We start from the raw sequence: 17,417 nt of genomic DNA, 5'->3' as shown, positions 1-17,417 counted from the left end.
ACAGAATGTCTTCATTAGAAGTCATGTGACTGATTCTAAAATCATGAGTCTTCTTCCAAAACTTGTCATTTTTTAAATTGATATATTAATACACCTGAAGAATTAGGAATTATTAATGTACCTAGGAATTACAAATGGTTCCTTTCTTTTTCTTTTGACTATGATTGTTAAAATATACTATTTGTTATTATTGGATCCTAACAGCTTTAATTATATCCATATTCTAGCAGAGTTTTCATGAGTTAAGCCTTTAAGTAGCCAAGAGTTAAGACTTTAAGTAACCATGTCCATTAACTTTGCAGAATAGTAGCCATGTCCATTAACTCTGCAGAATAGTTTATTATTTGTAAAAATAGTCTTTCATAGATTACATGGGAGTTTTGAGATGAATGGGACTGTCCACACTTTCAAGGTTTATATTAAAACCTCATCATTACACTGAAACTCTACTAAAGTATTTGCAGATCTGCAATCTAACTAAATTCCAAGTTTATATTGTCATTTAGGGTAGTCATTACTACCTGTTACGGTATGGATTTTGTTCTTAAATTTTTTTTCCAGCTTGACCTACTCTTATAAATAATTGTGTATTATATAATTTTGTAATTATTTTTAATGGCTGCATAATATATCATTGGATTCATAGTGCATAATTTACTTAGGTTGTTCATAATTTTTATTATTGATATAAACTTATTGTATATGATGAACTATACATACAGTTTTTTTATTTTGACTGAATTAGGATACTTTTTCCAATTCATTTGCTATTCCATTTCTGAGTTGTCTCTTTACATTCTTGACTGAATGTCTTGCTATTTTGTCTTGTAAATTTGAATTAGTTTCTTACAGATAAACTAGTAGGTATACTTTGTTTTGTTTGATATTGTGATTTTTTTTAATTGTGATTTTTTTGATGCTATATAGCATTTACTTTCTGTAACCCCCATCTTCTCTAGGTTTTGGATGAATTGGGGGCATCAAGTTAAATTTAAATTTAAGTATATTTTAACCACTATGTTAACTGTGTTATTTGGGTAACCAGAAACTGCTAAATTTTAAATTCATTTTAATGAACAATAGAAATTCAGTTTTATTTGGTTCTGGTTGCACAGAACTTATGAGGCTGTATCTATTTAATGATATATCTGTGTTTGTATATAAATAATTTTCAGGTCCAAACTGTTTAAGTCCTTGGAAATATCAGGAGTCTGACATAGCCGACCTGTATGGTAACGTCCTTCTTCACTACACAGCAAAGGTCAGAGTAAATGCCTGGACTGTCCACATTTGGTTGTAACTGTGCTATAACTGAATTTCCTTTTTTATTCCTTTTATCATTTCAGTGAATATTTGAAAGGGAGGGCTTGATTTACTACTGGAAAAAGAAATGATGAATTTTCAAAGTAAGGTGGAAGGCAATGAAAATTAAGGTGCATCTCTTCAACTAGGATTCAAATGCTATCATAAGTAACCGTATGCTATCCCAGTAGTTTTAATGGGAATAGTTGTAGTGGGAATTTGCACTAATGAATTGACTTCAGTGATTGAAACTGTTTAAATTGTATTCTCCTAATTTCTGGGAAAAAAAATGAACCAGAATTGGGCTCAGCCTTTTTTTCTTTTTTTTAAGAATACAGTACTAGCAAGTGAAAATGAAATATTTGCTTCAGAAGGAGTAAAAAGAAACTATGTATAGCATGCCCAGTCCTTTTTCCTAAAGGACTTATCTAGGAAAAATAATGGACGTCAATTACTTGGTAGGAATTAAAGGTAGAACTGGGAGAAGGAAAAGGTAAAAGTGGCATAAACAACAATATCATTTGCTTTCAATATATTCAATGTTATATTCACCCAGAGTGTCCTTTTTTGTATGAAATTATCTGATATATAATATTTTTTTAGTTTAGCTAAGTATGGTACATAGTCATAATTTATTACTTTGAATACTTATTCGTTATGCTATTTGGTCTAATAAAATTTTACTTATCCAGCTGTATTTTTACCTGAATCTTTATTTTGATAAATTTTTTTTTTTTTTAAATAGGACCTTTTTTTTTTTTTTTTTTTTTAAGATTTTATTTTATTTATTTAATTTCCCCCCCTCCCCTGGTTGTCTGTTCTTGGTGTCTATTCGCTGTGTCTTGTTTCTTTGTCCGCTTCTGTTGTCGTCAGCGGCACGGGAAGTGTGGGCGGCGCCATTCCTGGGCAGGCTGCTCTTTCTTTTCACGCTGGGCGGCTTTCCTCACGGGCGCACTCCTTGCGCGTGGGGCTCCCCCACGCGGGGGACACCCTTGCGTGGCACGGCACTCCTTGCGCGCATCAGCACTGCGCATGGCCAGCTCCACACGGGTCAAGGAGGCCCGGGGTTTGAACCGCGGACCTCCCATATGGTAGACGGACGCCCTAACCACTGGGCCAAAGTCCGTTTCCCTATTTTGATAAATTTTAAACCTATAGGGAAATAAAAAGAGTAGTAAGGTAAAATCCTGTATACCTAAATTCATCATTTATTTTTATGTTACCACACTTGCTGTCTCCATCTTTCCATTCATCTTAAATTATTTGTAAAAGCAGATTGGCATAGTTATTATGATGCAAGCTAATAGCTAATATTTGCTCTTTCTACTATGGTATAGACCAAAGTTTCTTAGAAGTTATATCTGGAAATTGGCAGATACTAAGACGCTTTACCCCTAAAAATTTCTACATAATCATTAACCTATGTAAGAAAATCATCAGTAATTCATCTGATCTATAGTTCATATTCACATTTTCCCCAAAATATTTTGGTAGCCTTTTAAAAAATTTAATCCTTGGTCCAGTCAAATTTCATGCATTGCGTTGATTTTAGTGTTTCATGTGTCTCTTATTTTGTTGATTTGTTTAATGTTCATAACATTGACTGTTTTCCAAAGATGTATTATTTGTTTACCCAACTAGATTTTGTTATTTCTTGGGAGAATCTGTATCTTATACCAATTTCCATTTTTTACTACCTGCTATAGATAAGAAATAATTGGATTTAATCCAGATAATATATTTAATGGCATGTTATGGACATGGCAGTCATACACCTTAACCTATATACTTATTATAATGCCACAAAGGAATAGCAAACTGACCCTTTGGCATTGTAGTTGTCTTTTCTTTTTTTCAAGTATTCTGAACTTCATAACATTAAAATACAATTTTTACTATTAAAAATAAAAATTTTATAATATTAAAAATAACTACTGAATGATAGTTGTATAGATAAAAGTATTTGAATAATATTTCTCAAATTCTTGTATGTCATTATAAAAGTGTTCTGAGGTTAAGTTTGGGGAAATATCGTATTCTGTATATCTCTCCTGGAGATGGAGGATACAGTTTTAAAAATCCTATTATAAAGAAACTAGTTTACTTTTGCTTTATCTTGATGTTTTACCAATTAAGCATAATACATACTTTATTCTTATAACTCAGTATTAACAAATGCTAGTTTGGGAAAAGCTGCTTTAGAGGGTTTTTTATTAAAAGTTTTTCATTTTTGTACTCAATTTGTATGAGGTGTTTAATCATCCATTTGTAAATTAAAATTTACTGAGTGTCTTCTCTGTACCAAGTACTGTGCTAAACTCTTAAGATATAAAAATAAATTAATTAAAATCTGTCTTTAAGAGCTTATAATTTTAAGTGAAGTAAATATGTATGCAAATGAGAACAGTATAATTTTATGAGCATTTACTTTTCTTTTTACCTGCCATTTATTGGGTATTTGCACTATATTAAGCTAAGTGACTTACATGTATTGTTTTACTTAATTTTCATCACCCTGAGGGGTATATGGTATTATCTGTATGTTTTCTAAGCTTTGGTTTCTTTGTGGTCCAGGAAAGATAACTAACTTGCCTCAGCTCTGTACTTTGCCTGATAGAGTTTGCATTGATTTTAATGAGGTTATTTTTGTTATGCTACAGCAATTTGTTTAAAAATTAATTTATTGAAATATATCACTTATACATAAACATACCTAAAAAAAATAAGTGTATGATAATAGTTGTGAATGTACAAAACAAACATATATCACATCATACAGGACTCTTGTACCTCACCCTACCACCAATAACTTGCATTATTGTTAAACCTTTTTAACTAAAGATAAAAGTGCATTGTCAAAATATTACTACTAACTAAAGTATTTTCCCCCAACCAACCCTATTATTATTATCTTTACATCATTTATATATGAACATACATAAACAGTTAAGTGTATAGTAAAAGTTGTGGACTTACAAATCAAACATGGCATAACATCATGCAGGGGTCGCTTGCATCAACCCTCCACCAACACCTTGCCTTGTCATAAAATGTTTGTTACATATTATGAAAGAATATTGTCAAAATCTTCCTCCTAATCATAGTCCTTATCTTACATTTGGCATGTTTTTCCCCTAGCTTACCCTATTATTATTTTTAAAATATATTTTTATGACAGAAGGTGTAAGCTTATAAAACAATCATGCACATGTGGAGAATTCCCAAACAACACCCCTCCATCAACACACCACACTGTGGTGGATCATTTGCTGCACATAAGGTAATATCTGATTGTTACCATGTTCATAGTGTACAGTTGGCTCACATTTTCCATACTGCCCCATTATCAACACAGTACATCTTTCGCGTAGATGCAAGAGTATTATATTATTACTGCTAACTATAGTCCATAGGTCACTCCGGCTGTATTTTTTCCATGCTTCTCCATGTTCCCACCACCCTGCACTAGTGGTATTCATTTGCTCTAGCTCACAAAGGACACTCTTGCATCTATACCATCAACCGCAATTCTCATCCACCTCTTGGTTTACAATGCTATTCAGTTCCTAGATTATTCTCCAGCATTCTGTCAATTGGCATTTACATCCCTAGACTACCATTTTCAGCCACATACCCATTTTTAAACTAGATGTTACTCACTATGTATTACCCTCCACTCTATTTGTTTTCACACTTTTACAGTAAAGCTAATTAAAACTTCTTCATACATAAAACATCAGTAGTCCATCTCAGTCCTCTTATCTCCTTTAAGAATGTACCACCTACCACCAGATCTTGAAGATATTTTCCAATAATTTCTTCTAGAAGTTTTATGGTTCTTGATTTTATTTTTAGGTTTTTGATCCATTTTGAGTTAATTTTTGGATAAGGCGCGAGATAGGAGTCCTATTTCCTTCTTTTGGCTATGGATATCCAATTCTATCAGTACCATTTGCTGAATGGACTGTTCTGCCTCAGCTGTGTGTGTGTTTGACAGGCTAGTCAAGAATCACTTGGCCATACCTGTGAGGGTCTGTTTCTGAACCATCAGTTTGGTTCCATTGGTCTATGTGTCTGTCTTTATGCTAGTACCATTGCTGTTTTTACTACTATAGCTAATATGATTTAAAGTTTGGAGATGAGGGTTTACTTTTCCTTTTCATGATGTTTCTGGCTATTCAGGACCCCTTACCCTTTCAAATAAATTTGATAATCGTGTTTTCAATTTTTTAAAAAAATTCTGGTGGAATTTTTATCAGGTTTGCATTGAATCTTTATATCAATTAGAGTAGAATTGACATCTTAATGATATTTAGTCTTCCAATCCATGAGCATGCAGTGTTCTTCCAGTTATGCCTTTTTTGATTTCTTTTAACGTTGAGTTGCAGTTTTCTGAATACAGCTGCTTTACGTCATTGGTTAAGTTTATTCCTTTTTGAGTTTTACCTGTCATATTTTATTTTCACCACTCTTTTGACACTTTTAGTTACTTTTATTGAGATGATCTTCATTTCTAGACTCTCTTCCAGGCCACTCTCTTCTGTCTTTTCTTTTCAGGCTCTAGCACACCCTTTAGTATTTCCTGAAAATCTGGTCTCTTGCTTAGAAATTCTCAATTTCTGTTTATCTGTGAATATTATAATCTTGCCCTTATTTTTGAAAGACAGTGTTGCTGGATATAAGATTCTTGGCCGGAAGTTTTTCTTTTGTATCTTAAATATATCAAACTACTCTCTTCTTGCTTCCATGGTTTCTGATGAGAAATTGGCACTTAACCTTATTGGGTATCCTTATATGTTATGCACTTCTTTTCTCTTGCTGTTCTCAGAGTTCTCTCTTTGTCTTTGGCATTTGACATTCTGAGGAGTATTTATCTCAGAGTTGGTCTATTTGGATTTTTTCAGATGGGAGTACGTTATGCTATTTGGACATGGATATCTATGTCCTTCAATAAATAGGGTTGGGAAATTTTCTACCATTATTTTTTTAAATATTCCTTAAGCACCTTTTCCTTTCTCTTCTCCTTCTGGGACACCCATGACGCATATGTTTGCATGCCTTTTGCTGTCATTTAATTCCCTGAGAACTTGTTCAATTTTTTCCCTTCTTTTCTTCATCTTTTCTTTTCTGTTGTTTACTTTCTGAGGCCATTTCTTCAAGCTCACCTATCCTTTCTTCTCCCTCCTCAAATCTTCTATTATATGATTTCAATGTTTTTTAAATTTCATTTATTGCACTTTTCATTCCCATAAGGTCTGTTTTTTTATGTATACCTTCAAATTCTTCTTTGTACTCATCCAGTGTCTTCTTAATATCCTTAATCTCTTTAGCCATCTCATTGGATTTATTAAGGAGATTTGTTTGAACATCTATGATTAGTTGTCTCAACTCCTTTATATGGAGGCTTATCTTGTTCCTTTAACTGGGCCATAGCCTCCTGTTTTTTGGTGTGGATTGTAATTTTTTGTTGGTGTCTTAGTATCTGGCTTACTAGAGTATTTATTCTGGGTGCCGTTTTTCTCTTTAGTTTAGGGCTTCCTGCCCTTTCTCCCTTGCTGGTTGTGCAGTAGGAGCCAAGGTTGTAATTGGTGCTTTAAACTGTGGCAGCTTAAGCTGCCCTCATTGCACAGGGACCAATGAAGCTTCTCCCAACTTTCTTCTTTGCCAAGGGTAGGGACAGAGTCACAACTGTGTAGAATAATCCAAGTCATACAGGCCTCAACTGTAGTTGCCCAGAGAGACTGATGAATCTTCACACCCCTTTCTCCCCTGCCTGGGGTGGGGATTGAACTGCAGGTGTGGGCAGCAATCTATGCAGTGCGGATCCAAGATGACTGCTGTTGCCCCAGTAGACTTCCGATTTTCAGCCTGTGCAGCCAAATGTACCTGCAGTTACCTGGCTGGTGCAGGGCCCGCCAACTTCCTCTCTGCCAGAGGCAGGGCTGAAACCTAGGCTGGGCTGCAGGCCGATCTCGGTGAAAGAAACTGGTTCCTACCTTCACTGTGATATCATTCCTAGCTTCTCCTCCTGCTGGGTGCCAAGTCAAAATGGCGACCACTGGCCTCTTTCTGACTTGGACAGATTCACTCCCGAGCTGTTCCCAGGATTATGTCTTAGCCAACTGAAACTACCAATCAGTAGCCAAAATCAGCTGCTAACCATCTCCTCCTCCCCAGTTTTGGGGAAATGGAGCTTCCAATTCCAGCAGCAGTATAGCTCCTGGGGGGGTCTCATGCCGCCAGAATAGGGTGATCACCTGATCACCGGCCTCTGCAACTTGACTGGTAATTTCCTGGAGTTAGGCTGGTGTAGGTCCCCGCAGCTTTCTCCTTGTCGGAAGTGGGGCTGGGGCTTAGGTTTGAGCTACAGTTCAATCTGAATGGATAAGCCAGTCTCCACTAGCACTGTGATTTTCATTCTACTCCGCTTCCCTGCGTGCCAAGCATGGAGTTAAGATGGTGGCTACCACCCTCTTTTCTTGACTTGGACAGGCTCAGACTTTAGCTCTTCTCAGGATTGTACTATAGTTTGCTGAATTCACTCATCAATAGCTGAAGTTGGTGCCCAGCCATTTCTTCCTCCCCCGTTTTTGGGAAGTAGTGCTTTCTATTCCAGTTGCGGCACAGCTCTCTAGGTGGCTTGTGCCTCCAATGGAGGATGGGCACTGGCCTCCAGGGTGTGGAGCACTCTACTCACAAGTCTTCTCTGCAGGTGGGCATTCTCCTCCTTCCATTCCTTTAAGGATGTGGCAGGATGCTCCTCTGGTCTCCTGGAGTTCCCAAACAGGTACTTCAGCTAGTTCCAAATAACTCTGGGTGTTTACTAACTGCTGTGTAGTAGGAGCTAACTCTAGGAGCTCCTTACTCCACTGCCGTCATGCTGGTTGTCATGTTACTGCAATTTTTTTGAATTGCTTTAAGAAGAAAGCAGCAGCCACATATATCTGTTTCTGTGCTAAAATGTGTATGTTTATTTTCTTTTGGAATGTGGATTAGATTCAAAGATGCTTAATTACCTGCAAATTCACAGATTGAATGTGAAGTTACATGCTTTCTAAGCATATATGAATGGCTAGCAAATGACTTTAGCCATTTCTAGAGTTGCAGATTGGGCTGTTATCTGAACATAACCAGAAATGTTTGTGAGTAATATGAGAGAAAACAGTGTCTTATGCCTGTGATTGGATTTTCATATTGTGGTATACTTTTTCCATTATGTGATTTCTACATCTCATATTTTCATTATACCTTTTATGTGTTTGATGAAAGTGTATCTAGGAAAGCACTGAGGGAATAAAATACCGAATTTTTTTGAAACCCAAAATCTTGTTTGCATATATTGTTTTAAAAGATTAAGTTTTTTTGGTGAATTTATGGTAAGTTCTGGCTAATAGCTCACCTGTCAGATGACAAGCAGCCCTGAGCTGCTTTTGATGAATGAGCACTTCAGAATTTAGACCCAGAATCTTTCTTTTAAGAGATAGAAAATAGCAATAATAAAATTCATATTGTGGGCATCTTATAACGGACTCTACTATATACCATTTTAAATTATGATGAAATGTTCTGTATACGGTTAAAATTATGTTTTGTCCTAATTGCACTTAGGTGTTTGCCATATTTTTCTTTTCTTCTTAGGCCTGCAAAAACTCAATCTGTCTTGATTTATCTACTAATTGTTTCCATGGAAGGCTAACAGGAAACAAAATAGTGAACTGGGACATTAAGGTAAATTAATAATATCTGATGGATAACGTATTTTGTAAATTTACTAATACTTTTTAAAAAGCTTATCTTTTAGTACCACCAGATTGATCTGGATAATAGGTCCCAGTTAAAATGTCTGCTGGATAATCAAATGAATAGTTGAATGACTACAATAGTAACTTTTTAATACTCTTGAAACTTAGTTACCTTCTTAAGCTTTGACATGAGTCTAACAGCTTCCATAAGAAAATTAATGCTGCCCTAGTCCATTACCTCATTTTTAAGGATCCCAACCCCTCCTAACCTCAGGGACTTTAACAATTATTCCTTTTCTCTTGTATTATACATTTGTCCTCTGCGTTTCCTGTCCATCAACTTTGAACAGAGATCTTTCTTCTTCCTTTCCTCTTCAGTACTCCACCCCCAGCTTTCATACCCTGTCTACCCTCCTCCTCTGGTTTATTGTGCCTTAGCTAGATCTTTGCTTCTATCTAGAGGCCTCCTTTTATTCTCTGAGTTAACTGCCCTTGTCATGGGTACCTGTAGCACTTGATCTTTATTATTTTTACTTACCTTGGCGTATAACACTGTTAGCCTGTTTGTTTATTTAACTCTCCATATTCCTAACGGACTTTGAAAGAGGAAGCGCTCCTTTTTTTTTTTTTTTTTTTTGCCAGTACCAGGCTCATGCAATAAGTATCTGTTTACTGAGTGACTCAATTAGCAAAGATTATTCAGGCTAATTTGAGTGTGAGAGGTATCTATTTATTGAATATAGTATTTCCTTAAAAGAGATTTATGTAGAAATCATAGCCTAAATAAAATAAAAAGAAATATGAACAGTAGTATAAGGGAACTTGCTGGTAAACCAGCAAAAACTCTTTCTTCTTGTTAGTTAAAATCTAGTCAAAAAAATATACTTGTTTCAGTGGAACGGACATTATTAGAATAACTCTGGCTATGTAAAATAGAGCCATCAATTAGTGTTAATCTCATGTTATTCATGTGTCATAGAGCTTTTTTCTATTCAACTTTGAGGTAACACTTATCTATTATAGTAAGATTTGTGACATGATTGAAAATTCATAAATTTTTGCTGTCACGAGATTGATTTCACAAGGCTAGCTCTATATTTTACTTTTATAGAAATAACTCATTTTTTTGCCATGCATTATACCTGAATATCAAAGTACTCTTTGGTTCAGTGGGTCACAACTCTGTAGATTAAAAGTTAAATGACAATTGGGAAAAAAATATTTGCCATCCAAAATGCTAATTTCTTTAATATACACAGAGCTCTTAAAAATCAGTATGAAAAACAAAGAATATGCAGAGGTGTTTACAGAAAAAGAATTACAAATGATTGAAAGACATTTGAAAAAATGCTCAATTACTCATAATTAGACAGATTAAAATTAAAATAAGAATGAGATCATTTTAAAAATTATAAGGTAACAATTGAAATACCTGATAAAATGTGAGAAAGAATATGGGAAAACAGGAATTCCTACACTTTGGTGGATGTATTAAATAATGAACTATTTAGAAGGCAGTTGGGCAATTTCTTTGTAATAAAAAAAATGCCTTCTTACCCATCAATTCCAAATATTAGAATTTATCTTATGACAGTCTTGGACAAGTCATTGTTTAAAACTATTTATTAAACAGCTTTATTTACAATTGGACAAAATAGAAAATCTGTAAATAAAGAATGGTTAAATAAATTATTCTATGACCATACATAACATGTAGTTATGGAAAAGATTGAGGTAGATCTGTATGTGCTGGTATGGACAGGAATATTATTATCCAAGAATATTATTGCATGAAATGAGTTGAGAGCAAGATGTTTGTTGGGTGGGGGTGGGTGGTGGGTGGATATACTTATGTGTGTGTCTCTATATCTACACACATGCATGCTTCCATCTGTATTAAAATATGAAAGGATATGCAAGAAGGTATATGTTGTTTTTATAATGCATAGGTACATCTACGTCTGCTTTACAAGAATACTTGATGGAATTAGTCTCTGTAATAGAGCTAGCAACCTTGTTGTTCACTCAGTGCATGATAATGAAATCTTAGCACTGTCTCTGCAAGTATTGCTTTAGAATCCTTATGCTTCTAATGCTAGAGTAAATTTCCAAACGTTTGTATATGATAAGCAGCATTTATTTATGCATTTTAAAATTCAGAACAACAGATCATAAAGTTTTTAATGACTTAAAGAATACCTTAATGTCCTTCTTATTTTCACTAAGCTTTAGTGAAAATATTTTAATCATTAACATTTAAGAATTATCCATGTGCCAAGGACTGGCTAACTGCTTTATGTGGATTGATTTAATTCTGCCACAGTTCTATTTTACAACAGATAAAATGAGACCCAGAGAGGTTAATTTACCCAAGGTCACATAAACAATAAGTTATAGAGCCAGAAATTTAAACTCATGTTGTCTGATTCCAGGCGTCATACTTAAGTGTTTGCTATATATTGTAGTGTACAACTGTACATTTGCCTAAAATTTTAATACATTGTAACCTCATCTGTGCTCTGTAGAAATTAAGTGACAAAATTGCTTTTGTTTTGTAATATTAAAAAATTGTGTATTTCTTTACAGGACATCATCAACTGCATTGGTGGATTAAATGTACTCTTTCCTTTATTGGAACAAATCAGCCACTTCAGTGAAGGACAGAGTCCTGGAGGAATGACTCAAAGCACAGTTTCTAAATTGATAACACCTGAAGAAAGAGATTGGGTGGTATTGACCTCCACAAAAGCATCAGGTATTAAGATTAAAAGCACACAAAACAGTCATTGAGAAATTGATTAAACTATTTCACCATCCTTAGAAAGAAACTTAGCCATTTGTGGCCATACCACCTCATCCTTAATTTTACTAATGTAGTTCAGGAAGTTCTTAAACCTTGGCTCAAGCAATTTAGGATGTTGGTTTTACTCTTGAATATTTTAGTTTATACTCTATTGGAAATATGACCACATTGTTAAATTTACAGTAGAGAAAATGTTATATATATAACATTTTGTATATAAATACACAATATACAGTTGTGGCTTTCGCTAATATTTATGTTCTCCACGTGAGCTTGGAGTCAAATTACTGAACCAGAATTTCCTTCTTTGTTACAATATGCATTATTATATAGAAAATATGGTATAAAAATAGTAAGAATAATTACAGTAATTAATGACATGTCCACAATTTCATAGAGTCAAGGCTAGAGAGAAATTTAGTTGCAACGTTTATCTTGATTGTGAAGCACTTTATTCAGAGACATCCTATCAACCAGGACAATCTTATTCACTCCCATGGAGCTGCGACTCTTGGTACATTACTTCAGAAGGTGAGCCAGTCTAATGTTATGTAGATAAGACTAAAGATCGTAATTAGCAGTTGGTGTAGGGGTCTTTTCTTCCTAAATATATATGTATTTAAGTAAGTTTAAATAAAACTATGTTTTTAAATTATATATAGTATTGTAGCTTAGTTATGTTAATGGATATAATTTATTTCACAGGATGCTTTTAAAAATGATTATTTAAAAACCTTGTACAAGCATTACTTATTTAATATAATGGTGTATAAATACAGAACCTTGTTTTTTAGCTTTGGTATTTGGGATACATCTGAAACTGTAGGGATGTAATATCCGGAAACTACAGTCTAGCTTTATGTCAGGCAAAATAATTTTAAAATTGTTTATATTTTTCCATGGTTAGCAAATGTTCTAAATTAGTCATTTGAAATTATATCTTAATGACAATTATTTAAACTGAACTTTACAAAACCCTTTTCTGCTTGAATTTCAGGTACCAGGTACCTTGATGGATGTAAATGTATTGATAGCAATTCAGTTATTAATTGAACAGGTGGCATTTGAGAAAAATATGCAGCTCCTGCAACACATGTATCAATATTTACTTTTTGACTTCCGTATTTGGAACCGTGGAGATTTTCCCTTTCGAATTGGTGAGAGCAATTTAGATAAAAATTTGTTGTTGTTTTAGAAATTTGTAACTACCTATATGACTTTTTTAGACATGTCATTTGAGTGAACTTTCTATTTTAGGTCATATACAATATCTTTCCACCATTATCAAAGATAGCAGGAGAGTTTTCCGAAAGAAGTATGGTGTACAGTTTCTCCTAGATACACTAAGGATTTATTATGGGTATGATATCCATGTTCCTTCTTAGTTTGATATTGTTTTCTATCAACTACTTGATTGGAACGTCTACATTGTTTCTTTTTCTAGCAATTCTAACGTCCTTTACCTTCAGAGAAGCAGGATAATATGTAGGTTAAAGTGATGAATAATGGACCATGTAGATGTGATTTTATGTAGTTGAATGCAAGTTACTCAACTTCCCTGTATTTGAGTTCTCTCTATAAAGAAAATGATAAAACTGTGACCTCCTAGGGTTGAGTTGAGGATTAAACCAAATGAGTTAATATGTTTAAAGCATTTTTAGAACTACTATGTTTGCCCCATAGTGAGCATTCTATAAATGTAAGCTGATTCATTGTTTTTAATCTTGGTCACTGAAACTCTTAGCTTCAAAAGGTTTTCTTTAAAAAGGAAAAGAAGCAAAAGGTACTATGAATTCTAATAATTACACCAAAAGGTATTTTTTTAACTGTGAATTCTTTTATTTTTAAAAATACAAAATGGAAGAACTAAAAATTTCAATTCTTGGCTCTTTTGCTTTTTTCTTTCAGGAGTGGTTGTGAATATGATGAGCTATCTCTAGATGATATTCGAACAATAAGGACATCTTTGTATGGACTAATTAAATATTTTCTGAGCAAAGGGGGCACTCATGAAGAGATACAGAGTATTATGGGATACATAGCAGCTACCAATGAAGAAGAGCAGGTGTTGTCCTGAGATAAATATTATATATATATTATTTTTTTAACATTTACTTTGCTGTATCATCTTCTTACACACTTAAGTATTTTGGTTAATACCTGTTTTAGTTTGCCAGGGCTTCTATAACAAATACCACACAAAGTATTGGCTTGAGCAACAAAATTTATTGCCTCTCAGTTTTGGAGGCAAATCAAGGTCTCTGCAGACTGATTTCTCCTGGAGACTGCACATTTTGGTGCTGGCTTGCTGTAGTCCTTTGGAATTACCTCTGTCAAATGGTGGTTTATTTTTCCTCTGGCTTCTTTTGACTGATTGCCTCAAAATTTTTTCTGCTTTGTAAGGACTCTGAGTCCACACCTTCCTAATAATATCTTCAAAGGTCCTATTTACAAATGGGTTCACACCCTCAGGAATACAGATTATGACTTGAGCATGTCTCTTTTGGGGGACATGATTCAATCCCCAAAAATAGGTTAAACTTATTTTAAGAGTAAAATGTATATAGTGTCACATGTAAATTTTATCTGCAAATTGAAAGTTTAATTAAAGAGATGGCAGTATGAGTAAATATTTTAATTAGCTAGAAAATTATATGGAAATATTTGCTTTGTCTGACAATTATGAAGTTGATTTTCATAGACCACATAGTTTATATTTACCTATCATTACAGATAGTAGTCAGATTTCTAAAGTAAATTTTAACATAACACAGGTTCGAAACATTTTACATAAAGAGTAAATTATAAATGTATTTTTATTTTAAAAATTTTTTCACAAATGTATCATTAATTCTCAGAAATACCCTTTAAGGCACTGATTCTCAATATATGATCCCTTATCAATTTTACCTGGGAACTTGTTAGAAATATAAGTAGTTCCCCACCCCGTCCCCCAAACTACTGAATCAAACCCTCTGGGTGATTCCCATGCATTGAGAACCACTGCTGTAACCTATATAGAACAGGATTTATTCTTCCTATTTGCATATTTGGGAAGATTATGAATATAATAAACTGTAATAGAACCCTTATCTATTTACAGCTGCTTCTGTGCTCTTTCCATATACTACTTTCAGCATCACAAATTTGAGCAGCTTTAAATTACATTGACTAAAATATTTTGCCCTCTTGTCATCATGACATATTAATTGTGTACTCAATAGTACATGACTTCATAATTGTTATTATATAGCTGAGTTAACTTAGACTTATCTTTCCGGTAAGTTTGGACTGTTAAAAAAGCTTCTCATTCTTTATTAATAAAATGACAAGTAACCATTTTATTTCATGATTACTCTGTTGTCACCTGCTATGATTCATTGCCAATGATATTTTCTTAGTCAGTTCAGTCAAAGCATTATTTTTTGAGAACTTGCTATGAACTAAGAATAATACTGGAAATTGCAGGTAGTACAATGATAAATGAATTATTCTTACCCATAGCCTAATGATGTTAGGGGTCAATTCGAGAGGTTTATGAATAACTATGAAACTTAGAAGAGAGATTTATATATATAACAGATAAAAAGTACTGTGAGTTTTTCATGGAAGGATATACATGTTGAAGAGACTTTATGGAAGAGATGTCAAGTTCTTCATATGGACAAAGGAGGATAGATATGGTTTCAACAGGTGGATATGGATAGTGAGAGGATATACAAAAGGAAATGGAAAAAGCCAAAGTGTGTCGGAGGGAAAAGTCAGAGCTCATTCAGAAGACATCAAATCAGATAGTCTAGTTAAGCTGGAACATTATGGTATATAGGATTAAGTTAAATAACTATTTTATGACTTATGGCTTTATTTGTACTTTTTATGTGAGTGTGGTTATTTGTTTTGTGTTTAATTTTAAAAGCTCTTTGGAATCTTGGATGTACTCTTTAGTCTCCTACGTACCAGCCCAACTAGAGGTCAACTTTTCTTACTTCTGTTTGAACCAGGAAATGCTGACATACTTTATGCCTTGCTATTAAATCAGAAGTACTCTGACAGACTAAGAGAAATGATTTTTAAGGTACAGATACTTTATAAGCATTTTATTATTTGTAGTATTTGTGGATATATGAATTTACTTGTTACATATCTGTTCTATGGATATATTTTTTCATATTTCTAATTTTAAATTTCTCATTTCTTTTTATTTTTTTCATGTTTTAGTTGTTCATGAATTTAAAAACTACGTATATTGTAATGATGAGTCCATCTGACTGGAAAATCTACTTTGTCATACCATCTTCATTACAAAATCCTCTCATCTCTTTTTTGACTTAAGCTGGATTTATATGGCATTTCAGAACATTTTAATAATGTTAATAAATAATAATAAATAACTATTATGATAGTTAATAATGATAATAACTATTATGTAGCACACATGCCAGGCACTAGCTACTTTTCATATATTAGTTTACTTAATCCTTGCAAAAACTTTATGAAATGGGTGTTACTATTGTCACCATTTTACAGATGAAGAAACTGATGTAAGAGTAAGAGAGATTGGTAACTATCCAAAGATATGGAATCTATTTTATAAAGTAGACTTGACTGAACCCACCAACTCCAGGTTTTTATTAAAGGTAGAAGAAATCAATTATATTTCTATAGGCAAATGCATTGAGATGCTTTTCATGATTTATTCTGTTCATTATGCCTGACTGCTTTGTGACAGTTGTTTTCTCTTTACATCATGGGAGTTATGTTATAAAGCCTTCTTATGGGATCATGTTTTGATTGCCTGTGCTCGGAATCCTTAAAATTTGAGAACCAAAGGTGCCTTTTAACCATAGTTTGGCATAGTGTCTTGTTCATTTTTATTTATTTATTTTTGATCTTTTTATTTATCTGGCATAGTCTCTTGAGTTTTTTTTAAAATCTGTCATATTTTATTTAAACCATCTTTTGACACTTTTAGTTGCTTTTATTGATATAATCTTCATTTCTAGACTCTTTACCAGGCCTCTCTCTCCTGTCTTTTCAGGCTCTAGCACACCCTTTAGTATTTCCTGAAAATCTGGTCTCTTGCTTACAAATTCTCTCAGTTTCTACTTATCTGTAAATATTCTAATCTCACCCTCATTTTTGAAAGACAGTCTTGCTGGATATAAGATTCTTGGCTGAAAGTTTTTCTCTTGTAGGATCTTTTAAATATATCAGACCACTGTCGCCTTGCCTCCATGGTTTCTGGTCAGAAATCAGCGCTTAATCTTATTGGGTATCCCTTATATGTTATACATTGCTTTTCTCTTGCTGTTCTCAGAGTTTTATCTTTGTCTTGGCATTTGACATTCTGAAGAGTATGTGTCTCAGAGATGGTCTATTTGGATTTTTTCGGATAGGAGTACGTAGTGCTACTTGGACATGGATATCTATGTCCTTCAATAGGGGAGGGAAATTTTCTACCATTATTTCCTCAAATATTCCTTAAGCACCTTTTCCTTTCTCTTCTCCTTCTGGGACACCCATGACGCATATGTTTGCATGCCTTTTGCTGTCATTTAATTCCCTGAGAC

The 17,417-nt window shown here is 33.7% G+C and overlaps 1 protein-coding gene across 2 annotated transcripts in view; it reads left to right on the top strand.

The window, feature by feature from the left end:
- The window catches only part of NBEAL1 (neurobeachin like 1), a 254,607-nt gene that overhangs the window by 135,898 nt on the left and 101,292 nt on the right, over positions 1–17,417 (top strand). For both annotated transcript variants that reach the window (XM_058300345.2, XM_058300344.2), the window contains 8 exons: positions 1,176–1,261; positions 8,941–9,030; positions 11,631–11,799; positions 12,245–12,378; positions 12,845–13,004; positions 13,105–13,207; positions 13,756–13,912; positions 15,764–15,922. In XM_058300345.2, the coding sequence (XP_058156328.1) occupies positions 1,176–1,261; positions 8,941–9,030; positions 11,631–11,799; positions 12,245–12,378; positions 12,845–13,004; positions 13,105–13,207; positions 13,756–13,912; positions 15,764–15,922 (1,058 nt within the window). The remainder of the gene's footprint in view (positions 1–1,175; positions 1,262–8,940; positions 9,031–11,630; positions 11,800–12,244; positions 12,379–12,844; positions 13,005–13,104; positions 13,208–13,755; positions 13,913–15,763; positions 15,923–17,417) is intronic.

This window comes from Dasypus novemcinctus, chromosome 7 (assembly GCF_030445035.2).
Source record: "Dasypus novemcinctus isolate mDasNov1 chromosome 7, mDasNov1.1.hap2, whole genome shotgun sequence".
Lineage (NCBI taxonomy): Eukaryota > Metazoa > Chordata > Mammalia > Cingulata > Dasypodidae > Dasypus > Dasypus novemcinctus.
Note: the sequence above shows the minus strand (reverse complement) of the source record. Positions and strands in the feature narration are given on the sequence as shown.